This window comes from Trachurus japonicus, chromosome 19, assembly GCF_045865225.1.
Source record: "Trachurus japonicus isolate A0001 chromosome 19, Traja_1.0".
In the NCBI taxonomy this organism is placed as follows: domain Eukaryota; kingdom Metazoa; phylum Chordata; class Actinopteri; order Carangiformes; family Carangidae; genus Trachurus; species Trachurus japonicus.
The window spans coordinates 5,045,463-5,071,957 of record NC_140925.1 but is presented as its reverse complement, the minus strand read 5'-3'; the positions used below and the strand labels follow the sequence as shown (position 1 = coordinate 5,071,957).

Here is a 26,495-nt window from a genome sequence, read left to right as displayed (position 1 = left end):
TAGCTCCGTGTTTGGTCTCCACCACCGGTTCCTGGGAGAAATCTCCTCCACCTCTTTAGCTTAATGCTTAATGTTTCAACCAGCTGCTCTGTCACTGTGTCTGTTTGTAGATAGTGGAGGACGCAGGAGGGTTTATAACTCTCTGTAAAAACAGATGCTGCTGCAGCTGAAAACAACTCAGATGATGGGACCGAATCAAAAAAGAGTTAAGTTGAAGCTGAAAAAAAAAAAAACCCACAAAAGAAGCTCTGTGGAGCTGTGCTGGTGTTTTCAATTCACAAAGTCCAAACTGTCCGACTCAATCTTCAGTCTAACAATCTGCATCGACACTAAACCACTGAAAAATGGGGTCGACCAGTTCATCCAACTACAGCCACTATGATAAGATAAGAAAACTGTGTCATATGTTTTTTTTAAAACGAGCTCCGGCCTGCGGATAAAAACAGCCGATGATGCTTTCAAAGTCAAACGTGTCTAATCGTGAATGACAGCACGTTTTCCACACATGAGCGCACACAGGCAGCCGCTTCCAGACGGAGACGAGAGGCGTCGCTCTCCGAAGCTCCACCACCAGACACCAGAGAGTTAGTTGGGTTTTGGTTTGTTTTTTTTCTTCTTCTTCTTCTTCATCATCATGACTCGTTTGCTGCTGCGAAATGTTTGCATATTATGACACTTATTCACATTTTCCACCCACAAGTCTGATCTGGTGAAGCAATGATGATCACAGGGTGAGCAGGGAGCCTGAACACAACACGCCGTGTCAGTCAGTCAGGGGACTAAATGGACACGTGGATATTTGCCAGGCTAAACCAGTCAAGTTATGAAAACAAAAGTGAAACTCCTGTCGGCTGCAGAGATCTGAAACATCTGGATGAGAGACAGAAACACAGTGACGACTGCTCCAAAGCTCCGAAGCTGCTCCATGAAGTCTGGATTTTTGGGATTTATGTTCTTTTTAAATATTTAAACTTCAGAGATTTGAATCAAAAGACGATGACAGTGAAATCATTCGCACACTGAGGTGACGTCATTCACAGATCCAGGGGTGGAGAGATACAGCAAATCCTTGTGTTTGTTGCACAATAAAACAAAAAAAAGGGAAGATTTTCCAAAGGTTTTCCATGTTTGGTCCTCGACAAACTGAGGTTGTTCAGCTTCTTTTAAACAAAACTGAATGATCTGGTGAGTTAGAAACGACTTCATCATGTTTATTAATACTCACTGTGAGGTTTAACTGAAAGAGGAGTTTGTCTTCTGCATATAACAGAAGAAAAAAGGAGCTTTAAACCTGCAGTTCTGCTGTTTGACATGCACAGACCCACTGCACCAGGTCGGATATTGATGCTGCAAATGACTGGAGCAACATCTTTAAGATTCATCTGACTCTCACAGAGCAAATGAGCCAGAAATCTCAAACTGACCCTTTTAAAAACTGCAGTAAAAAAAAAAATCTGTTAAATTCTTTGTGGTGCTCCTTAATTATTGATGTGTGAATCATCGGCGATGCTCCATTAATTTCTCATTCAGAGCCCACAGACACAGACACAGACACGTTTTCTACCTCTACAGAGACAAAGATGACGACGACAACAAAGCGCTCGTCTCTCTCTCTCTCTCTCTCCACCGACCTGTTGAAGTTCAGCAGGCTCTGCCAGCGCTGAGACTTGAAGTTCTTGATGTTTTGCGCCTCGTCCAGGATCAGGTATCTCCACGACTTCCGTCTGAAGGCCTGGTGATCCTGCAGCACCAGTTTGTAGGAGGTGATGCACACGTGGAAGGCGTTCGGCTTCGTCCAGCCCTGAGGGACGGAGACACAGAGAGAGTCAGTGAGATATTTAGATTATACTTTTAAAAGGGACAACGAGGAGTTTTGGAAAAGCGAAGCGTTTTCACACTACATTTATGAGCCTCCGCGCGCACCGTGAAATTCTTTGACCGGCGCAAGACAGACTCATGTTTTCATTCATCAAGAATTAAAGTCAGAGGTTCAAAGACGACCACATACCGCCGTAGTTCCGACCATAAACAGCGATTCGGCTGCGTTATTCTCATGACTCGCCATAAAACCGAAAGTAAAGAAACGCTGGTCGGCTCGACCAGCATTTCCGCCACCACTAATAATAACAAAATAACGATAGAGACAAAACCATATATTTATCGAAAATGGGCCCATTAACAAGTGTGGGTAACGTAGATTCATCCACATTAACGTGAGATTTTTTCATAACCAAATAGAAACTCCTCGTTGTCCCTTTAATGCTTTTGTCTGTTTTTTGATTCAAATGTGCAACCCTCCTGTTGTCCTTCTGGGTCAAATTGACCCAATATGTTCCCTACCTTCATCCTTCCTTCCTTCCTTTTCGTCGTCCTTACTTCTTCTTCCTTCCTCTTTTGATCCAACTGACCCAATCTGTTCCCTCCCTCCATCTTTCTTTCCTTCCCTTTTCCCTTCCTTCTTGTTCCTTCCTTGAATGAATCTGTTCCCTCATTCCATCTTTGTTTCCTTCCTTTTTTCCTCTCGTCCTTACTTCTTCCTTCCTTTCTGACCCAATTGACCAAATCTGTTCCCTCCCTCAATCTATCTTTCCTTCCTTTTCCCCTTCCTTCTTTCCCTTCGTCCTTCCTTCCTTCCTTCCTTGACCCAGGAGGACAGGAGGGTTAAAAGCAGTTAACTCTGTAAAAATGCTATGACCAGAAAATGGCTTAAGAAAGACAAACCAACAATAAATGAGTGGATTGATATAATTAATAATATACTGTATATGTTATGGAGAGAATTACATTCAAACTAAGGAACCAAACTGATATTGGTCAAAATGTCTCAGCTATGTGTCGACTGTAACACCTGATTTCACATAGATGGCAAAGATAAGGTCAAACCCTTTAATAGGAAATGTTTTTTTTCCCTATTTTCAAGCAGCATCTTTATATTTTTATGTATGATGCACTGCTGTTTTACTTACTGCACAAATATGTGTATGTTACTAAAAGAAAAAGTAAATAAATAAAAGCAGTGGACTCATCACCTGTCTCTTCAGCTTTCTCTCCTTCTGGCTGCCGAAGTAGGTGAGGATTTTGAAGCCGGGACACCAGCGCTTCAGCTCCATCTCCCAGTTCAGCATCACACTGGTGGGGACGATGATGAGGTGAGGGCCCCAGTTACCTGCACCACACAGGACACACACAAAACAACAACAACGACACATCAGCAATTGGACATAAAAAAAGAAGAGGAAAGAGTAAAAAAAAAAAAAAAGAGACTAGACCTCAGCTTGTTTAATGCCAGAAAATGCATTGCATTATTATGGAAACTGACTCATAGACCAAGTACCACTCGATGGTTAAGACGAATGTTATCAAGCCTCCCACTGGGAAGAATTACTTACATACTGAAGGCTAAACAGCACATATCTGAATGTATATGGAGGCCCTTCAGTGAATATGTTAAAGTATTAACCATCATCATTAAATCAATGACTAATGGCTGTGGGTACAGCAGGTTACAAGATTTTAATCATCATCTTTTTTCTTTCGAATACCTGTAATTATTTTATTATATCATTTAATAAGACTCCATTATGTGGTGTTTATCATCTGTTTAATAACAGGAGAAGCATGTAGTTTGGTGTTCTCTATGTGATTGTTTTGTTTTATGTTGTATAACATGTTGCAGAAACTGCACTCATTTTTGCTGCTTAAAACTCAAATAAAGATATTGTAGAAAGAAGAGAGAAAAAGAAAAAAAACGAGACAAACGGCGCCCCCAAACCGCTGCAGCGTGGTAAATGATGTCTCTTACTTTTCTCACAGGCGAGGTGAGCGAGCAGAGCGATCGTCTGGATGGTTTTTCCCAGACCCATCTCATCAGCCAAGATGCCATTTAGCTTTTTCTCGTACATGGTGACCAGCCAGTCGAGGCCGATGTGCTGGTACTCTCGTAATGTGCCGTGGAGCAGGAACGGGATGGGGGTCTTCACCTTTTATTCGGAGAGAAAAAAATAAAACACAGATGAGAAAAATCTGATCCAGAAACACACAACTACTGTTTTACTGTTTTTGCAGCAGGATCCATTTCACTTCTTAATTATTTTCTTTAATTAAAACCTCTAAAGCAATGGTTCTCAAAGTGGGGTCCGGGGACCCCCAGGGGTCCTTGAGAGGCTACAAGGGGGTCCCCAACTTTTTCTTGAAATTTTACCACTTTTTTCTAGAATTTTTACACTTTTATTTTATTTTTTTGAGAATTTTTAATTATTTTGAGAAATACCAATTTTTCTAGAATTTTTTTTTAACTTTTTTTTTTTGAGAAATGTTAACACTTTTTTCTAGAATTGTTTTTGAGACATTTTTTTTTTTTTGAAAGGTTACCAATTTAAAGAAAAAAATAATTAACTTTCCAGAATTTGTTTTTTTTTTAATCTTACCACTATTTTCTAGAATTTATTTTGAGAATTTTTACCACTATTTTCTAGAATGTTTAATTTTTGGAGAAATTGTACCACTTTTCCCCAGAAATTTCTCTACAATATTTCCAAACATTCACGCCATTGGCCCTAATTTGAACGTACATTGACTAAAAAACAGTAATTTGTTTGCTTCAAATTTTTGTCCAATGGGTGTCCATGGTCTAATTTGTGTAAATTTAGAGGTCTTTGATGTGAAAAAGTTTGAGAAGCACTGCTCTAACGATCCGGGCCACTGACCTTGGTGGTGGCCAGCGTGTAGCCTTTGGGCTGCAGACTCTCTGCAGTAGCAGCGATGTGGCTGATTTCTTTCTTTGGCCGCGAGCTGGCGGCGGACGGGGGGCTGTGGTCTCCCTCCTTCAGCAGCAGCTCCATCCCTTCATCTCCGCACTCGTCCTCCTCCTCTTCCTCCTCCTCGCTCTCCTCCTCTTCCTCCTTCTCACTCTCCTCTTCCTCCCCGCTGTCTCCAGCTGAATCTGAGATAAAGAAAGAACAGAAAGTATTTCAGTGAGTTGCTCCGTCTCGGGTCGGTCGGTGTTTTGAGGAGAAGTCGGAGCAGGTTGTTTTGTCACCTGAGGATGAGGTGTTGCTCTCCACGTCGCTCTCGTCTTCCTCGCTCTCCTCCTCCTCGTCCCCGGACACCTCGGACTCGGAGCTCGCCTTCGAGCCGGACGCCGACTGAACCTCGAAGTCTGAGGCGTACGCTCCTTTGTATTTCTCCAGCAGCTCCTCGATGCTCATGTCGCCTGCAGAAACGAGATGTTTCATGTTGTTTATTCAGAAACCAAAGACGAATTTATTCAGTTTAAAATAAAAACATACAGTGAAAACACTGATCTCCTTATTCAGGCTTTTATTTTATATAATTTTCTATATCTATAAAGTCTTTGATTATTCCTATCCGTCCTTAACCTTTTATCTTTTTATTACTATGACTCACATTTTTAATTATTCTCTGTGTTCTTCAACTTTTTATCTTTTATTATGAACTACTTTATGTTATTCTTTTTTTAATTAAACCCTTAATTTATTATCTTTTTGTTTTTATTATAATCTCAAAAACTTTGCCCATTTGGGATTTTATGTTCAATCACTCGTAAAATACTTTGAACTGCATTGTGCCTCATCTGAGACGTTCTGTATACATAAAGTTTGATGAACTGGTTGATTATGGTAGATTTAAAACCTTAAAATACTTTGAGAAATGAATTTAATTTGATGAGGTTATATTTTTCTTTAGTTTATTAAAATTTGAACATTTGACTGTGGAAGTCGTTTCTGAATTTTTTTGTTTTAACGTGTGAAAACCTGAATTCATGCACGACCCAACAGTTTAAAGTTGAAAGTCCGTTTCTTCTGATCGGTGATGAAAGAAGCTCTCAAGTCGAGGAGGAAACTCTTTACACAAACAAATTAAAAACACGAGGCTCAAGACAAGTGACATCGATGCGACAGAAGCACCGACCTTCTTTAGCGAGGTCGTCCAGCTCCTCTGCGTGATCCACGTTTCCTTCCACCTTCTCCTGAGCGTCGATCGTCTCCTCCTCGTCCTGAGCTGGACACGAGAAGAACCAGAAAACCAACATTAGACCCTCAGTAAACACTGGTTTTAAAGAAATGTTTCACTCTTTTACTCTCATCTCCCCTTCCTCACCATCTTCCTCATTGGCAGTGAACTCCCCGTCCTCCTCCTCCTCCTCGGCTGATGAAGAGCTCTCGTCGGAGCACTCCTCCTCCGAGCCCAACTCCTGTGAAGCAGAGTGAGGCCGAGATTAATCCACAACGCAAACACCTGCGGTCTGACTTCATTCATTTATACATTAAAATATAATGAGAAAAGCCCTGATACTGAAAAACAAATCACCTGTTGTTATTATAAGGATTAAAGATCACATATTTCAGTCTTTATTTTATCAAACTATGAATAAAAACAGTTTTGCACATTTTGTTTACACCTGTAACATGTGCAATCACTGTCAGCTGTGATATTAATGTTATATAACATGATCTAATGTGGAAGTAAAGATGTGTCTGTGCAATATTAGAAACCAGCAACTGGTGTCATGATGGGGATTTACACACAGAGTATCTTGAACACACCACCACAGTTACAGTTAGAAGTCAAAATGAAGCTCATAAAAAACAAAGAGATGTACTCACTTTCATCTAAAAAAACAACACAAAACACATTTACAGTGATAAATATACGACTAATTTTTCACATAAATCTATTTATATTTGTTTTTATTTACACAGAAGTTCATTGAGTCATTTTATCATATTATAAGACTAACAGGAATGTTTGAGGAAAGTTTGATGAGTGGCATCATGATAATATTGATATTTCTATCCACCATAAATACAGCTGGATCATTTTATAGTGCACATCCCCAACAGATATAATAATAAGAGAATTTGAGTAATTGTTTTGATGTTCATATTTATTTACATTTATAAATATGTGGCATCAAATTTAGTATAAACCTGTGTGATTATTTTTCAGCTTGTTAGTACTAGTGTAGTGTGTGTTTCAACGTGCTGCAGATCAGTTGTGTGTGTGTACCTGGGGCATTTTGAGGGTACTAAGCAGCTGGTCCAGGGGCAACATGCCCTCCTCCTTCAGCAGCTCGATCTCCCGGCGGTGCGTCTCGGCGTCGTTGCCGTCCTGCTGCTCCTCCACCTCGATCGTCTCCTCGTCGTCCTCCTCCTCACACGGAGGCTCGAAGTCTCTGTCTGCAGCAAAGAAAAGGAAAGAACAAACAACGTTTCCATTTAAACTGAGTAAATCTAAAAGATTCATTATTGAATCACAAATAAATAAAAGAAAACTCCACTTTCTTGTCTCGCAGCTCGATTAATTGCGTTCATAAGGAAAAAAAAACCTCAACCACACCGACTAAACTTCATCCTGTTGATCTGTGAGTTTCAGTGACAGACACAGGAACATAAACCTCCGCTCCTCAATAAAACGTCTGCCTGAAATGTCACCGATGCACAAACAACTTCCTCCACCTGTCTGTGGACATTTTACACGACTGAAATAAAAAATACCGAAGACAGATCCGACGTAAATACAAAACATACTCGACTGAAACGTGTGCAACTTGTGATTAAATGTGATTTGAGATCTGATAATTATATGTATGTATAATTATGAAATTAACACCAGCTCACTGTCGACTCTTACTGAGGCCAAACTAGATAAAATCCTGGAGCAAGGTTTTTTAGCTTAGTTTAGTTTAGTGTGTTTATTTCGGTCTTGTAAAAACAAGTACAATAGACAAATATAAAAGTATAGATACAAAACAAAAACAAAAACACAACAAAGCAATACAATGCACTTTGACCGAATCGCTGTAGGCTGAAGCATCAGCTTATTTTGCCTACCCTTCTTAAATTAATATTTTCCACACTGATATCTATAATTCAGTTTTATATTTATTAAAAATATTATTTTTAAATAAGTTTTTGAATCTGTTAAGAGGTGCAATGACTGTTGGGTAATCTTCCTTTTCGCCTCCTCTGGTTTGTTCTGGGCGACTTGAACGCATCCTGAGACTCTTGATGACTAATGAGACTGAGATCTGAGGTGACGTCAGGAAAACTGGACATTAACCACTTCCTTCCTTCCTCTGCTTTGTTCCCCCCTTTTTTCCCCCCTACATTTTAGGAAATCAACCAACCACTGGGAACAAACCAACTTGCAGCAGAACATAGTTAAGCACACACCAGTCGGACCAGTTTGACCAGTCTGACGCCAGCTGGTGAAGCCGAGCCGAGCCAAACTGAGCCGAGCTGAGCTGAGCCGGTTGTGACAGATATTAGACTCCACACACGCACACAGAGAGAGAAATATGAGAACATGTCGTATTCTCTCACAGATGCAACAACCTTGACAATGAAATAAAAAAAAAAGAAAAACATCTTTTTGTTTCCAAAGAGGGTTCAGTTCAGTCATCGGTGTGTAGCTATGACAACGTCCCTGTATGAACCAATGAATCAGCTCTAAAGGTGATCTCAGTAGCTGCGCTCCTTGTACAACAAGCTGGAGGGTTTTTATTATTATTATTTTATTTTTATTTAAAAAGAACTTCTCACCGTCCTCGTCCGCAGGGGGGGGCAGGGATTTCTGGGGAGTCACGGCGACGGGCTCGGCGGGTCGGGCGGGGGCCAGCGACTTGCTGAGGAGGTCCGAGTATTTCTCCGTCTGGCCGACGATGAAGTCCAGCTGCAGGTCCAGAGCCTTCTTCCTCTTCTCCTCCAGCCGGGACTGCTGCTTGTATTGCACCACCTTCAGGGGTTAAAAAGAAAGAAAAGAAAAGAGAAACAAGTTGAATTCTTTGTTTTGTTTTGATCAGAGTTCCCACTTTTTTTTCTTCAAATCATTTTCCAGGGCTTTTTCAGATGCTACAGTCTGACAGACATGTTATTACACCACAACACTAACACATCCCTCGTCCCATTCATGTTTCTTTCCAACAGTTGGACCTTATTTGGTACATTTAACCAGTTTGTTTCTATGTTTATTCCCAGAAGTCTGATTTAAGGATGTGCAGTCTGTGGCTCTAACTTATCTATGAAATAATCTCTTAAATGCTTAGAAATTATGACAAATTTATCATAGAACAACACAAATATGTTGTTTTTCTGCTCTTCTATCTGTCACTCAGCAGAGAAATCCCTCACGCTCGTCATCCAACACTGGAAACACTCATCAACTCAATGTCGCTAGTTTTCCTGTTGTTAGGCACTTCTTTGGAAAAGAAATCCTTAGGGATCTGAAAAAGTCAATAGAGCTCTGGTAGCTGACGTGTGTGTGTGTGTGTTAAATATTTGACGTTTTTTCTCATTTTTCATGTGTTTTCCATGGCTGCAAAATTTGTCAACCATTTCCTGTTGATTCATTTCCTATCAATCGATTAATCAATCAGCCTGTTGTTTCGTCTCCACGGACGGATCGTCTCCTGCTGAGGAAACTAACTAATGACCTTGCTTTAAAAACTATATGAACTCTTTAGACACTGATGGTGATTAACAATATATACTGTATATACATTAAATTAAATTAAAGTAGAAGGGAGATGAGTGTGATCAATAAAGATATTAAAAAAATGGGAAAGACAGAACTTTGAAGATGCCAAAGAACTAAAACCGCGGGCCAAAAGCTGCTCAGGGAATTAAATTGCAATATAAAAAAGACAGAAAAGGAATAATATCATTGAAACTGCACATATTTGTCTCAAGAAATATCAGGTTGCTCATTATGTTTTGTAAAAGTACAGTTCATTAAATATTAAAATGTTAATATTTGTACTTTTTGCACTGAAACAAAGGGGGAAAAAATTTTGTTGTCATTATTTATAGGCTATGATGCTGTTATATTACTCCAACCTACTCTGATGGTGATTAATTAAATCTAATTTATATACAGTATATATTGCAAAAGCACAAAGGGAATGCATATGAACGATAAAGATATAAAAAAATGGGACAGGCAGAACGTTAAAGATGCCAAACAACTAAAACCTGAGAGTCTTCTCCGCCACCTCCTCCTTAAATGTCTCTTGTTGAACACACGTCTCAGTCTCCGTCTCAGACCGACTGAGACGCTCGGACCAGAATGTTTTGTTTACTCCGTGAATCATCCGTACCTTCTCCACGCTGCTCCAGAAAGCCCGGACCTCCTTGGCAATAGAAGAAGCGACTCTCCTGATCTTGGCGTGTTCGTCTCTTTTGGCTTTTTCCTCCTTCTGCCTCAGCTCCTCGTGATGTCGCATCACCATCCGCACCACCTGGAGAGAAAGAAAAAAAACACCACAGAACCGTCAGAAGTGAAGAGAGTCGTCTTAAACACAAGGTTAGAAATAATAATAATAATAATAATAATAATAATAATAATAATAATAATAATAATAATGGCGTTTGTGTTGGTGTTTAAAACGTTGCCGACCTTCCTGGCCACGCCCCTCTTCCACCGCCGCTCCTGGGCGAAGTCGGCCGACAGCCACTGCATCTCCTCACACAGGTAATCCCAGTGAACTTTGGGTCGCGGCGGCTCCGTCAGGCGGGTGAGACGCTTCATCGACCAGAAACCTTCTCGCTTCAGCGACTGGGTTCGGTGCTCGATGTCGGCTTCCTGCGGCGACACAGCGGATTGAAAACAAAACAAAACCTTTCTTTAGTTTGTTCATAATACCATTATATATTTATTTATAGACAGAATAAAAACACAACACATGCTCAGCGCTGCACCGACTAATTTTTCAAGTAGTAATAGTGAAAAAAAAGGCAAATTTCTGCAACTTTGAGAGAAGATTTCAATATTTGATACTTTCTGCCCAAACAAAACATCACAAAAAGCATCTCTATCTGCAGCCGGGGCGCTCACATTTCGCTGTGTTTTGTCAGACAGTGACCTTTATCAGGACCAGTTAGCTTAACTGCCACTTAATGTTTCATATTGCATTACAGTGAGTGGATCCACAGACACACACAGACCGACTGAGAGAGTGAGTGAGTGAGTGAGTGAGTGAATGGGTTTCGGGTTTGGTTTAGTGCCCAGTGAACCAGGAGTAAGAGACTCAGAAATAGAGCCTTGCTTTCTATTTATTGACTCGGGAATCAATTCAAAATCAAATCAGGACGACTCAGAGAATCAGAATCAAGTCGAATCATGAGACGAGGATCTTCAACACATCGTGGACTCTCCTCCTCCGTCTGCACGTTCTCCACTTTAATGCAGCCAGGCAGAGACAGAGGAGGACAGAGGGAAGGAGGAGGAAGGAGCCATGTCTGGATGTATGTTGTTGGTGTTTTTACTACTGTTACGATGCAGACACTGTTTGTCCAAAACAAATTTCCCATTGGGACAATAAAGTCTATTCTATCCTGAAACTGCAGCTTGGTTCACGGCAAAGATAAAAACATTTGCCATATAATCTACTATTGCTCAAACCCCTGAAGATCATACTGGTTCTGATAGAAAGCTGAAAATTTCCCTTCTTTAATTTAGTTTTACTTGGATAGGATTTGACTTCTGAGCTTCTCATCTGTATGAATTTGAATCTGAATCTGAATATGTGTGTGAGCCAAATGTTTGTTTGTTTTCTATGTTATACAGGTGCATCTCAGTCAATTAGAGTAGAATATCATGAAAAAGTTAATTTATTTCAGGAAGTTGAGATTCTGTTGTTGCCAGTTCAGATCCATTTCTTCATGTAATTTAAATCAGAGCTGCAACAATTCATCGATTAATCAAACAATGATCGATTATTAAATCAATCGTCAACTATTTTGATAATCGAATAATTGGTTTGAGTAGCTTTTTAAAAAAAAAAAAAGTCAAAATTCTCTGATTTCAGCTTCTTATATGTGAATATTTCTGGTTTCTTTGTTTCTTTATGACAATAAACTGAATATTTATTTCGTTTGTGGACAGAACAAGACATTTGAGGACGTCGTCTTGTGGTTTGGGAAACACTGATGGACATTTTTTTAAAAACTTTTTACATTTTATTGACCAAACAACTAATCAACAGATTAATTGATAATAAAAATAATCGTTAGCTGCAGCCCTAGACCGATTTAGATTTTAAAAGTTGTTGGTTTTTGTAAATTCAAGCCGTCACGGGGCGGTGCGTGGCGCAGTGGGTAGAGCGGCCGCCCCATGTAGAGGCTACAGTCCTCGCCGCAGGCGTCCCCGGTTCGAATCCCGCGTCGGGCAGACCTTTCCTGCGTGTCATTCCCCCTCTCTCTGCCTCCCCATTTCCTGTCTATCTCTACTGTCATCACTATCAAATAAAGGCAAAAAGCCGAAAAAATATACTTTAAAAAAAAAAAAAAAAAAAAAAATTCAAGCCGTCACTCACATGTTTGGCGAGCTCGGCCATGTCGGTGTGGCGCTCCCCCCGTCTCTGGTGCGACTGCTCCGGAGAGGGCGAGGAGGAGCAGGGCGAACCGTAGGCGCCGACGGACGACGGGGACACAAACTTTCCGCTCGGTCCCCGGAGCGGCGAGGCCTTCTCCCGGCGCGGCGTGGTCCAGTCGCTGGCGGGCGACGGCCCCGCCGGGTGGCAGGAGGAGGAGGACGAGGAGGTGGAGGGGGAGACGGGGGAGGAGTTCACCGTGACTCTGTCGGCGATCCACTGTCGCACCTGAAGAGAGGAGGAAGAGGACGATGAGGAGGAGGAAGAAACCGTGACGATGAGACAACAACTTTGCTCTTTAACTAAAATCAAAGCCGCATGCAGGAGTTAAGATTAGAGCGAGTGTTGATTTAGACCAGCGTTTCTCAAACTTTTTTCAGTCAGGGCACCTTTCAAAAGTGAATAAAATCTCAGGGCACCCCTGTATAAAATGTAATTCAAAATAACACTGCATAGCCTAAATGTAAATGTCCTGTTTATTTAGATGAGACAGTATAGTAGTTAACAGAGCATAATACAAACTGTAAATGCAGGGTGCATAGGTGCCTCTGTAGCCTACATATGCACACACACGCACACGCACACAATAATCCGCAATGTGAGAGGAAGAGAGAAAGGTCTACATGCGCGCAGCGCGCAGGCACGCGCTCAAATGAACATCCACCGGCGTCTCCGCTCCATTCTGACTCTCTCAATCAGAGAGTTTCTACCGTGTCACTGCAGAGTGTTTTTATACATCAAACGCACCGGAGTCGGAACACAGCGGACACAGATCCACTGGAGAGAGGAGGGGGTGTGACTCGTGATGTGTGCCTGTCTGTACGACGCATTTTTTTCATAGCGTCCTGTGTCCGGTGGACACGGCCCCCACTGCTCTGAGCGCCCGTGACCAACGGCTGTGTCCACGGAGCGGTCTCGCTCTCTCTCTCTCTCTGAACGCTGCAGAAACGAGCCGCCTCACGTCCGAGCCGCTTGATAAGTGCGGCGCTGTTCCAAAAGTTGATTATTTCAACTCTGAGCGCTCTGAGCGCCGCGACAAAAAAAAGAGAAGCCCCGACCCGAGAGCTTTTTTTCCGCCGAGGGCGGGTTAAAAGGGCGTCCGGTGGACACGGCCCCTTTGCATAGACCTATATGTAAAAAGAATGTATTCTATGAAATGTCAGAAGTTTTTTTCACGGCACCCCTGACGCAGTCAGACGGCACCCCAGGGTGCCGCGGCACCCACTTTGAGAAAGGCTGATTTAGACGCTAACGAGGCAAACATGCTCCTGAACCCCGGCAGCTCCTCTCTCTCTCTCATGCAGTGACAATCACACAGGTCAAACTACTCCACATCATTAAAGGGATAGTTCAACATCTAGTCAGATCCTCCTCTCACCATAATCCCTATAGTCATAGCAGTAGCAGGTTCATCTCCTTTAATTATCGGTGCCTGTTGTTTTGAGATCCGCCGGGCAGAGACGTGAGCTGCTCAGTGAACACAATGGAGGTGAACGGTACAGGTCCCCTGTCCCTCATCAAACTCATCAAATACACAATCCAACAACTCCACAACGCTCTGGTGGACAAGTTGTGACCTGCACATTCACCACGCTATGAGATAATCATGTAACATTACGAGACAGAGTTGTTTTAGAGGCAAATGCGTAGCCGGAACTACATTCCAGATGATATTAGGGAGTAAAAAAACAATTCTTATAGACTACTCAGCCAATATTTACATTACTTTTACATATTTCTGAATCTAACGAGATGCTTTTCAGTTCACCTAAAAACCACAAAAAAAGAGTCTAAAGCCACAAAAATGTCAGACATGGTTCTTAACAACCAAAACATATGATAATACTGAGAAAGACTCAGATCAGTCCATTAAATCCTCACTGGTTCCACCAAATGGAAACCAAATAACATGCATTTTGTTTGAGTTGTGCCATTATTAAAGAAATGATATAACATTTCAGGAAACTATTCATCTATCTTCAGCCCAGAGGGGCCCAGCTACAACAGATGCTTGCTCTACGATGAGTTTGATGAGTGACAGGCGAAAGTACCATTCACATCCATTGTGTTCACTGAGCAGCTCACGTCTCTGCCCCGTCTATCTCAAAACAACAGGCACCGATGATTAAAGGTGATCCTACTGCTATGACTATAAGGATTATGGTGAGAGGAGGATCTGACTAAATGTTGAACTATCCCTTTAACAGTGACTAGTGTTTGTTTGTTTGTTTGTGAGCCTGTCTCCGTGTAACCGTGTCTCAGTGTCTCACCGGCACCACTTACCTTGAGGAACAGTGTCTTTCTGTCTGTCCTGCTCTGTCCATGCTGGAAAACACACATGGCTTAGCATGCGGCCAACTTAAAGGAATAATGCCACTAAAGTAATAATAACGATAAATAAAATGCAAATAATAATAATAAAAAAACACACACTGCTCACATCATCAACATGCAGAGAGATGAGAGGCACATGCATGAATCAAACAAACACAAACACACGACACGGTGCGTTCACGGCTCCATCAGCGCCGCCGGATGTGATTTATTTTATATTTAAAAACAAAACAAGGCCGAGGCTTTTTAATATCAGAAAGTAAAGATCAAACTTGTGCCCACAGGTTGAGGAGACGCACGCCAGCGCCGGCTTAATCAGAGCTGACAAGACCAAGACGCCCTGACACAGATTTAACATTTATTTATCAGCTGTTTTCTCCTTTAGCGGCGGCGGCGGCTGATGCAGATGTGGCGTTCAAGGACTCAGTGATTCACCGTGTCATGTTTGTTTTTGTAGTTTTGCTCCTCGTGATGCAAAAAAAACTATTTTCAAACTCATATCTATTGGTTTTTTTTTACTTTTCTCCTGTCTTAATTAAGAAAAGGACTTTTTTAAATAATGTTTTGGAAGGAAAACTGTATTTTTTTGTGACGTCTTGATTTAAAAATTAAGATTTTTGCAAACAAACCTCATGAAGATTATTTTAACCCTCCTGTCGTTCTTCTGGGCAAATTGACCCAATCTGTTCCCTTCCTCCATCCTTCCTTCTTTCCTCCCTTATTTCCACAATCCTTTTTCCCTTCCTTCCCTCCTTCCTTCCTTCATCCTTACTTCTTCTTCCTTCCTTCCTCTTTTGATCCAATTGACCATCCATCTTTCTTTCCTTAATTTTCCACTTCCTTCTTTCCCTTCTTCCTTCCTTGAACAAATCTGTTCCCTCCCTCCATCTTTCTTTCCTTCCTTCTTTCCACAATCCTTTTTTCCTCCCTTCCTTCCTTCTTTCCCTTCTTCCTTCCTTGAACGAACCTGTTCCCTCCCTCCCTCCCGCCATCTTTCTTTCCTTTCTTTTTCCCTTCCTTCTTTCCACAATCCTTTTTCTCTTCCTTCCCTTCGTCCTGACTTCTTCTTCCTTCCTTCCTTCCTCTTTTGATCCAATTGACCATCCATCTTTCTTTCCTTAAAGGGATAGTTCACCCTAGAATGATATTTCGCTCATTATCTACTCACCCTCATGTTGACTAAGGGCTGGAAGAAGCTTCAGAGTCCTCCGTCCCTTCTCTGAGTTACAGGGGGTCTCGGCGTAGCAGTGCATGTCCATATAACGGTTGCAAAGGGACACCAGAGCTCTTCGTAAAAAAACACACACAAAAAAACATCCAAATACCTCCATGATGCTCGTATGTAATGTCCGTCTTGTGCTGAAGCCCCAAATTGCGTAATTGTCCCGAAAAAAATTAAATAAGTCTATATTTTAAGCTTGTTTGTAGCGGAAGCTTCTCGAAGCTCCTCTTCCTGGTCCGTCCAAATCTCGCGTGATTCGCAGTAACCGCACTGACGCCGGCGCAAATCACGCGAGATTTGGACGGACCAGGAAGAGGAGCTTCGAGAAGCTTCCGCTACAAACATGCTTGGAATGTGGACTTATTTAATTTTTTTCGGGACAATTACGCAATTTGGGGCTTCAGCACAAGACGGACATTACATACGAGCATCATGGAGGTATTTGGATGTTTTTTTGTGTGTGTTTTTTTACGAAGAGCTCCGGTGTCCCTTTGCAACCGTTATATGGACATGCACTGCTACGCCAAGACCCCCTGTAACTCAGAGAAGGGACGGAGGACTCTGAAACTTCTTCCAGCCCTTAGTCAACATGAGGGTGAGTAGATAATGAGCGAAATATCATTCTAGGGTGAACTATCCCTTTAATTTTCCACTTCCTTCTTTCCCTTCTTCCTTCCTTGAACAAATCTGTTCCCTCCCTCCATCTTTCTTTCCTTCATTCTTTCCACAATCCTTTTTTCCTCCCTTCCTTCCTTCTTTCCCTTCTTCCTTCCTTGAACGAACCTTCCTTTTTGACCCAATTGTCCCAATCTGTTCCCTCCATCCTTCTATCTTTCCTTCCTTTTTCCCTCCCATCTTTACCTTTGTCCTTCCTTCCTTCCATGTAAAATCGTTTTTAATTATAACCTGACTGATTGATTGATTGATTGATTGATTGATTGATTGATTGATTGATTGATTGATTGATTGATTGATTGATTGATTGAATCTAATTAATAAAGGTCATAATGATGATGATGATGATGATGATGATGATGGTGGTCGTACCTTGTGAGCCGAGCCGGGCGTCGTCATCTCGCTCTCCGTTTTGTCGGCGTCCTGCTCGTCGTCACTTCCTCCTTCTTCCTCCGGGCTGCTGACTTGTCCTGACGTGGCGTCCTGAGCCTCCGTCTCCGCTTCCTCTTCCTCCTCCTCCTCCTCTTCCTCCTCCGCCGCCGTCGCCGCCGCCGCCACCGCAGCGTCCTGCTCCATGTCCTCGCTCTCGTCCTCGGCCAACAGCGACGAGTCCGGTTGTTGTTGTTGTTGTTGTTGGCTGATGGTGACGACGTTAGCGGCGTGAGAAGGTGCAGGCGAGTCGGTGGCGGTTGTGGTTGTGACGACGACGGTGGTGACGGTGGCGGCGGCGGCATCGTGCGTCACGGCTTCACCGGTTAAGGCCTCGTTGTCGGGCTGGTCGACGGGTGCAGGTTGGTCCAGCTGATGTGTGATGGTGGCGGACGGCTGCAGCTCCACGGGCGCCGCCGCCGCCGCCGTCGTTGAGCTCTGCACTTGATCACGTAAAGAGTCGCCGCTGTCTGCTGCTGCTGCAACGGCGGCGACGGCGGTAACCGTTGGCGGAAGGCACTCCTCAGACGCGGCAGTGGCGGGCCAAGAGCTGTGGTGGGCGTTCGCCAACTTGGCGGCCGCGTTCTGTTGCCTGGAAACCTGCGCCAAGAGGGAGGGGGGGTGTTTCAGGGCAGGAGTTTCCCCCGTCTTGAGGAGGAGCAGCTTTGGGTTTATAACACCGGAGGAGAAGGCGGTGCGGAGAGTGGCGGCGGCGGCGGCGGCGTTCTGGGATGAAGTCGGAGTCGTCGTCTCCGGGTTTTTTTCTTCTTTGGTCCCTTCGTCTTCTTCGTTCTGTGATGATAAAGAAACGCAGCCCGCCGGCGTCTTCGTGGCACTTACGACGGCGACTCCTCCTCCTCCTCCTCCTCCTGGCGTCTGGTTGTGAGAAACGTGCAGTGAGACGACGCTGGCGGGCGGCTGCAGCAGCGCCACGTCCTCGCCGCCGCCAACCGTGGATATGAGCGATAACGAACCAGCTGCTGTCGTCGTCATCGTCGTCGTTGCTGCTGCTGCTTCCACTTCCTGTCTCGGGGCAGAGTCGCTCACCTCCGTTTGGTCTGAAACGTGCGCACACGTCGTCACGATGTGAGTGGCGCCGGCGACCGTCTCCTCTGTGACGGTGACGGCGGCGACTTCGACTAAACAAACCTCGCCGCCGGAGTTCGCCACCAAGTGCTGCCCGACGGATAAACCGTGAGCGCCGCTGTTCGCCGCCTGCTGCATCTCGGTGGCGTCTTGCAGCGACGAAGAGGAAGGCAAAGGCTGCTGGGAAATGATGACGGTGGCGCCGCTTTCGCCGCTGATGGTGTGAATCGAGGATCCGAGGTGCAGCTCCAGGTCCTGTTTGACCGTGAACTCCTCGGAGTTTTCCAGTAGCGCGTTGAACAGGTTCACCTCGTAGCCCGGCGAGTGCGCCATCTGCCCGCTGCACACCGTCTCCTCGGCGACCTCCTCCACCAGCTCGCAGAACTCGTACACCTCCACGGGCTGCGACACCAGCTCGTGCTCGCCGTCCTCGCGCTGCAGCAGGTAGCTGGTGCCGGTCCAGTCGTCGCCGGCGATGTGAGCCTCCTCCTGCACCACCACGATCTCCTGAGCCTCGGCGAGCTCGGCGACCAGCGGCGTCTCGGCCGTGGCGAGATGATGGTGATGATGATGATGATGATGATGTTGGGAGGCGTGATGATGATGAGATGTTTCTAGAGCGACGACTATGCAGGGGTTCTGGGAGCTGCTCTCCTGTTGCAGCAGCGCAGCGTCTGGCGGTTGCTCTTCTGTCGTGCAGCCGCCATCGCCACCGCCGTCATTGCCGGACGCCGAGCTTTCATTCCCGCACTCGTACAATCCGTGAAGTGTTTCTCGTTCCTTTGGGGTGTCAAGTATCTCAGCTGGAGGAGGAGGAGGAGGTTGCGTTTCTGTTTCTGTTTCTGTGCGAGCGGCTTCAACAAGCGCTTTAACTTCCTCAAGTGTCTCAACCGCCGACTCCAGAGAATTCGCCGTCTGGAATTCTCCGGCGTCGTTGGCGACCGCGGGCTGTGTTTGTGACAGGTCCGTTTGTTTAATCTCACTACTGTCGGAGGAGGAGGAGGGGGGGAGGGGGAGCGGAGAGTCCTGGAGACCGTCTGCCCGCCACGCAGCACCTGACGGAGGAATATGGCTGCCTTGATTTGCGTGGACAAGCGAGTCACCGCCGTCGGACCGCTCTGTGCTGTGCCGGAGCTCAACGCCCAAAACACCTGATTGTGGAGCAGCAGAGGAGGAGGCGGCGGCGGCGGCGGCAACATCTCCGTCTCCGTCTCCGCCGCCTCTTTGCTCTTTCTCAACAAGTTCCACGTTCGTTTCAGTCTCTGGTTTACTATATTCCACTGTGACCGACTGTTTCTCCGTTGTGACGACCACCACCAGTCCGGCGCCGTCTCCGCGGCTTTTCTCTGTATCAGTTTGTGACCCGTATTGCAACTCCTGCGGCGCTGTGCTGTCGACCTGTGCGTCTGAGGAACAGGGGGGAGCGGGGAGGAGAAGCGTTTCCTCCTCGATGATCGGTGCGGCAGCTTCGGCGGCGGCGGTGGCGCTCTCCTCCATGCCGGGGAACGCCGACGCCGAGACGCTGTCGCTCTCCGGCAGTGGCACGGTGGACGGATTGGCGAACGGAGGGACTGGGCGGGGGGCAGCTGCGACCGGCTGCGGGGCACGGCGAGGTGACTCCCCAGCCACATTCTGTGCAGCCTGGGGGACGCCACCCAGCAGATCCACAGCCGGAGAGGCACGCCGCCGCACCGCCTCCTCCCCGGAGCTTCCCTCCTCGGCGCTGCCCCGGCCACACACTGCACCTGCGGGACGAAACAGCCCGTTAGCAAAACGCCGTCTGGACAAAGCCGGTACGTTTTTAAAAACGCAGGGAAACATGGAAAAGATCAATGTGGTGCACAGATAAATAAATATATCGTACTTTCCAGACTATAGAGAGCACCTGAGTATAAAGATGCGTTCACACCGGACCTTTTATTTTTGTCGCTGGCGACAAGTTTACATACAGGCAAAAAATCGCTATGTTGCTGGAGATGAGAAATCCCAACTTTCTGGCCATCAGTCGCTTGTCGCTTGGCTGCCGTAATCTATGCGTAACTATGACAACTACTGAAATCATGGAAACATAATGCAACTCCACCGTCCGGAAGAGCAAAGCCGGCTTGACGTTGTACAGCGCTTGTGGGACTTCCACAACAGGTAAACGGCGGCAACAGGTACAATGTCAGCCGTGCTGGACCAATACAAACGGGAAGAAAAGAGCGACTCTGAGCGAGGTGAAATTCACTGGAATCGCTTGAATGACGTCATCAGAGCGATCTGTTGAATTGTGCCAAACTGACGAGCGACTGCAGCTGAGTGACAGAGCGATTTTTTGGAGCGACACGAGCGACAGCGAGAAAAACAAAAGGTCCGGTGTGAACGCACCTTAAGCCACACCAGCTAAATTTTTAAAGAAAATACATCTATAGGCCGCACTTGAATATAAGCCGCAGGTTTTCATGTTGTACCATGAGATAGAAAGACAGTATGGAACTGTGCAAGTCCGCTCGCTTTTCCGCTGTTTTGGTTATGCTCCTCTCGCCCATGTGCATTTGTTTACAACGAAGCCTGTGAAAAATCAATAAATGGAGCAGTGGATAACGTTACGTAACATATACGATGTTACGGCGCGTGTGTTTGTGTAGTCTTAACCGTCATAAACAAAAGATGACGGGTTATGGAGTGCGCTTGTGTTGCGGTGTGCAGAGACGAGAGCGGGCGAAAAAAGTAGCGGCTGGAAAGTACGGTGATGTGCATAGTCGCTGTGCTGTTTTCTTTTTTAAATCAAAACACAGGACTTTGTCTTTTCCTCGCCGCCTACCAGCCATCGACTCACCGTGTCTCACAAAACACACGGAGCCACAGCACACGGCTACTTCTAGGTCAAAACCATTTTTCAAAACAAGAACTCATTTTTAAGCTTATGAAAAAGGAAAAAATAAGCAAGTCATCACCACGCACACACAGGACATGATGTTACTTTCACAACTGAGCAGATACGTGTGTGTGTGTGTGTGTGTGTGTGACCTCTCACCTGTCTGTGGTGTGAGACACAGATCTTCTGTGCTTTCTACTTCCAGGATGCTGAAATTAGGGTCCCCTCCACATATTCTGAGGAAGTGAAAAACAGAATTAGTACTATTGAAATCACATGAGTAACTCACACACACTACACAACTAGTACAGTAGCACTGTATGTTTACTTGAGTGTTTTCTTTAACATTCACTATTTTGGGAGATAAATCTGTACTTCTAATGACCGGTTAAGTTATAAGTTGCTTTGCAAGTTCAGATTTTTGCTAATAAATCTCATATAAATCATATAAAACATGATGCTGTGCAGCTGAAATGACAGAAACTGAAGAATTACAATAATGAAAATAGTTTAGCATTTCAAAACAAATCACTGAGACAATACCACGTCAAGGCTGCGGACGACTGTGACAGTAAGATCTCTCCATTTCCTACAGCGTTAGAATACTAATTAATCAAGAAAATGATTGTGGTATTGATTAGTTGTGAGAATAATCATTTGTTGCAGTCCATTACAAGATAGTTATCACCTGCACCTCCAGCAAATACAACGATAAATCCTGCTTTTCTTAAGTGGTGGTGTAATAATTTAACAGTGATGGGGGGAGGCATTTTTCCAGCAATGAGGACTTTTACTTTTTAATACCTCAAGTTTATCTCTCAGATGTATTTCTGCTCAAGTAAAAGAAAGAGGACTGAGTACTTCACAGTGCTGCAGCTATGACTGAACAACAGCGTTTTTATATGTATAATTAAGGATCCGGAGCTATTACGATTTTTTATTAGTAGATGTACAATTAGTAAACAAAAATATGACAATGTGTAGGTTGATGAGCGGCATGTCACGTCACGAGATAAGCAGCAGCAGCAGCAGCAACACTCAGAGCTAGGCTAGTCAACTTGTGCTAGGAAGAGTGTGTGAGAGTGTGTGTGTGTGTGTGTGTGTGTGTGTGGTGTCTGCCCGTGGCCGGGTTTGAGTGAGTGGGTTATCTTGCAGCAGTAATAAAAAAATTTACTCCGAGGAGCTGCATTAAACGGCGGCCGAGTTGCTCGCTCCTCCAAGTTGCATTTTGCTGCAGTCAGTCGCCCACAGGAGGAAGGTGTTAGGAAATCTGCAACATGCGCTCGTCGACTCGCGAGCTAAAAAAGCCGGTGACCAAACGAACGAACGAACGAATCGCGCGCGGGCCCTCATTCATTTGATGCGCTCGTGCATGTACGTTATTTTTCAGTTTTTTTTCCCTTGTAGCCTCCGTTGTGGTGGTAGTGGTGGACTACTTGTAGGCAAACTGGCTAACGTAACGTACCACCGTGAGAAATCAAATCTTTCTGCAGTAGTTAGTAGTGGAGGATGAAATGTGAATCGACTTTTCAATGGGATCGTTTTTGTTTTCTGTTTTTTGGGGGGGAAATAAATCAAAAAAAGACACACAGTTAAGTGGTTAACGTTAACGCCTAACGTTCCCGGTGTTACGTCGAAGTCCGTTCCGTTCCCCCTCTCTCTCTCTTGAACCGTTGGTTGCCCCTGTACGGGTTGTTAGGGGTTACGTTAGATTAGGTTATTATGGTATGGTTAGGCGCGCGGACAGGTAACTGTTTCGGGATTAGGGTTTACCAAAAAAAAATAAAAATAAAACACGACCGGTTTGGGAGACGTGGATACGGCAGGGGATTCGGGTTGTGTGGCGGTTAAAGGGGGGAAACTAATCGATCTGGGGGACGTATTTCAACACAACACCGGTTTGGCTAGTGTGGTTAGCTTAGCTTAGCTTAGCTGCTACTGCTGCTGCTGCTGCTGCTAACTAGCAAGCTGGAAGAGTTAGTAGTAGGGTGCGTTCATTTGATGCGCAAGCGCCACATCCCACCCGCAGTTATGTAATGCTCCGGCTTGTAAAAGGGAGCCTGTGTGTGTATTTACTTATGCCGACACATTGGACAAGTTACTTCAACACGGGGAGACAAAAAAACACACCACGAAAAGTTGCATTAATAAAAACCCGCTTCTGCATGCACTACAGAAGCAGAGGGGGGACAATCACTCGTGACGTCATTGCGTGGGGTCAAATCTTTTTCTTTCTTTTTTTTTTAAAGGAAAATAAATTGGTTTTAAAATATTAAATTTCAAGCCTTGACAACTGTTAATTTATTTGCAAATGTGTTTTTAAAAATCAAATAAACGATGTTACAAAGTTCCATATAAATTTTGCAATGATTACACGGGGGATTTAGGGGGACCCGCACTGTCCCACCAAGACCGGCGCTTTAGAAGCGACTGTAAGGAAATGGCGCTTTTTAATACCAAAATGTCTTTCACCGAGCGTTGTTGAAATTGTTGTTGTCAGTTTCTGTTTCGCTGCTCTGTCTTGCTTCGCTGCGGTGTCTACAAATTTCCACGCAGCTCATTCAAAACAGTACCACCAAGAGAAATGCAGTGTTATTGTGTCCTGCCGTATGTCTGAGCACCCCCCTCAAGTACCCCCGTTACTTCCTCCTTGCCCCCCTCCCTCTCAAGGCCGCCATCTTAAGTTCCCACCTACCTGAAATTTCCGACCGATTTTCTTTTACTAAATTCTCGTTGAAGGAGTCGTCATCCGCGTAAAATCGCACTCAATCCGTAATGCCAATAGTCCAAACTTTCTCCCGGTACCCAACGAGGTACCACTAGGTCTGTGGGAAGAAGTTAAAATACGGACCGGGAGAGACTGGGTTTCGGCGCAGAATGTAGCGGTCGCGGGGAGGAGACTTTACGCAGCGAAATGGTGGAGGATCGCTGCTGCTGACAAAGTACTGAACACCACGAAATCTCGCGAGATGTGGACAAGCGCGCCACTTGAAATGTTGATATTTCTGACTATTTGTGTGTGATTTATCCACGTTTGTGAGCGGAAAACTAATGGAAAAAGCACTGTATTTACCTCGTTTGTCGCAGCCATTGTTAATAAAATGTTGTGATTTAATCCACGTGTCTCTCCCTGGAGTTTAAAGTTATACAATGCCCTCGAAATATTATTTTAACATGATTGTTTATAATTGCCATAATAACTAGTTTTGTCGCTATTGTCGTCTGATCATTGAGTGACAAATAGATGGTGATCCCGTCTATAAGTTATGATATTCATACATATTTATGATTCTTTACATTTGAGAGATCTGGGCTAAATCTCTTTAGTTAGTAAATATGTGGAATAACTGACTTTTTATTCAATTTCAAGGTTTACAAAAGGGAAACAATTAGTTGATCCCTTATTAGTTATCAACAGGAAATTAATTTGCAAATATTTTTTATAACAAAAATATTTTATATAGGCCATATCAATAATTTAGGAAAAATCTCTTAAAGCATAAGTGAACCAGTTTTGCTGTTTCCACATTCTCAGATGTGATGATTTTCACCTTTTTTTCTTCCTATGAATTTTTTTGGGATTATCTGTCTGACAACTCACTAAATATCAAGATATATGTATAGTTGATGTATTTCAGTCTTTGACCATTGGGTGACAGATGCTGTCAAAGCCACAAATGATGCTTTTGGATAAAGTTATTATGATCAAAGGACCTGGACATTTAAGGTAACACAACATACCTTATTATTAGTAAAATCTGAGTCCACACTTATTTTGATAAACAATCATTTCTGTGCGTGTGTTCGGTACAGTTGGTTAAATACAGTAAAAGAAGCAATTTAACAAAACTAACTTGTGCTTTATGAAACTGATGTTGGTATTTCAACTATTTTGTGACACTTTACAAGATAAAAAATTGAATTGATAAAATAACTTGAAACTAACGAAAAAAATAAATAATGAAAAATACTTATCAGTTCCAGCTCTGGTAGGATTATTTAAATGACAGGCACTTCAGCAGATACTTACTTCATCCCAAAGGTAAATTCTGATGATCTGTCACAGTGTGTTTGAAGAAATATCTTGGCTATTAAATATAAAAATGCCACATTTAATAAACCCAAAACAAAAAAAGAGTGTCCTTTGAAAATGTAAATGTAGCCTACTTGTTTTCATGCTCTTCTCTGATATATTTGAGCTTTTGATCTTAAATATGTGAGAAATTGCTGCAGACAATTTCCTTATTCCCAGAGAGAGAGACAATCTAAACACCAAGCAGTGCATGGAATAATCAATTAAGGAAAATGAAATATTTGTCAGTGACTCTTAAGAGATTGAGAACAAAAGACCCACACAACAGAGTAAACAACAATTCATTTAATAATTAATCTTTGTGGTCTCTAGGGGAGGGGTTTGAAAGGTATAAAATGGTCATATTAAAATAATCGACCCAGTCTTTTCCCTCTCAGGATACCCACTGTCTAGTTGTCTGTTTGACACAAGTCCTTTTATTTATTTTTTTTCCTCATTTTTTTTTTCAGTTCTTCAGCAGATGTCCCACTTTATCCATGTATATAACTTATTTTTGTTGATGAAACAACTGGACAGTTCAATGTACAAGGCTCCCATAAGTCCCGAAAGGATAGTATAGCACACAACCAGTGACACACAGGCAAACCTCTCTCTCAGCACAACACAGTCAGAGATGAGATCCTTGAAGAGGCCAGAGGTTGCAAAAATCGACAAAGGCTCAAACGTTCACGAGCTTTAAAAAGTTTTTTTGTTTTGTTTGTTTTTTTTTCCTGTGAAGCGAGCGAGCCTTCTTGCTTTGTCTTTTGCATGATTTGAAACATATTACTACCTGGGGGAGAGAGAGAGAGAGAGTACTGGTTGATACCCGAAACAATGACAAATAACATAACAGTGAATATATTTATTATTATAGAAGATAATTAATGTTAAGAATAATAATTACAAAGGCAATTTCTCTAGACTACTATAATCTGGTCCTGCTCGTATAGTCAAGAGGAGACTGGGAAACAGTTACAGGAAGCTCTAAAAATACTGTGTTTGCTCACACAGTGTAGCACAGTTCATTTTTGCCATTCATCCTTTTTGAAAAACAGAAAACAGAGAAACAAAAAAAGCCAAAAGAAACAAAAAAAAAAGGTTGAATCTCATAATCAGTGAAGCTGAGGGTCTGGTGGTGGTTGGTGGGTGGTGGTGGAGGGGGGTGTGGTTTAGATTTTTGGGTGAAGCAGGAAACTGAGGTACGATGCTTTACTGATCTTCATCATATGGTCTCGTCAGTAATCTTGTCTTTTCACAATGACAAAGAAGAAGACACAACAGACAGAACAGAAAGCACCAACTTTTCTTTTCTTTTTCTTTTTGTTTGTTAACAACTGTATTTCTAAAAAACCCTCATCCACAATAACCCAGTTTATCAGGCTTGATTCATGTAGACGGGGGCTTTATAGTATATCCCATGAGTTAT

The 26,495-nt window shown here is 43.7% G+C and overlaps 1 protein-coding gene across 1 annotated transcript in view; it reads right to left on the bottom strand.

Moving 5' to 3' along the window:
* The window catches only part of srcap (Snf2-related CREBBP activator protein), a 50,550-nt gene extending 26,579 nt beyond the window's left edge, over positions 1 to 23,971 (bottom strand). Inside the window, exons 1-16 of the mRNA XM_085762193.1 lie at positions 23,693 to 23,971; positions 21,157 to 21,233; positions 16,995 to 19,882; positions 14,675 to 14,716; positions 12,335 to 12,619; positions 10,417 to 10,602; positions 10,118 to 10,258; positions 8,565 to 8,757; positions 7,030 to 7,199; positions 6,121 to 6,214; positions 5,932 to 6,021; positions 5,039 to 5,212; positions 4,707 to 4,942; positions 3,803 to 3,980; positions 3,030 to 3,166; positions 1,632 to 1,801 (exon numbers count right to left, since the gene is read on the bottom strand). Of these exons, the coding sequence (XP_085618319.1) occupies positions 1,632 to 1,801; positions 3,030 to 3,166; positions 3,803 to 3,980; positions 4,707 to 4,942; positions 5,039 to 5,212; positions 5,932 to 6,021; positions 6,121 to 6,214; positions 7,030 to 7,199; positions 8,565 to 8,757; positions 10,118 to 10,258; positions 10,417 to 10,602; positions 12,335 to 12,619; positions 14,675 to 14,716; positions 16,995 to 19,634 (4,736 nt within the window). The 5' untranslated portion in view covers positions 19,635 to 19,882; positions 21,157 to 21,233; positions 23,693 to 23,971. The remainder of the gene's footprint in view (positions 1 to 1,631; positions 1,802 to 3,029; positions 3,167 to 3,802; positions 3,981 to 4,706; positions 4,943 to 5,038; positions 5,213 to 5,931; positions 6,022 to 6,120; positions 6,215 to 7,029; positions 7,200 to 8,564; positions 8,758 to 10,117; positions 10,259 to 10,416; positions 10,603 to 12,334; positions 12,620 to 14,674; positions 14,717 to 16,994; positions 19,883 to 21,156; positions 21,234 to 23,692) is intronic.
* Positions 23,972 to 26,495: the final 2,524 nt, after the last annotated feature.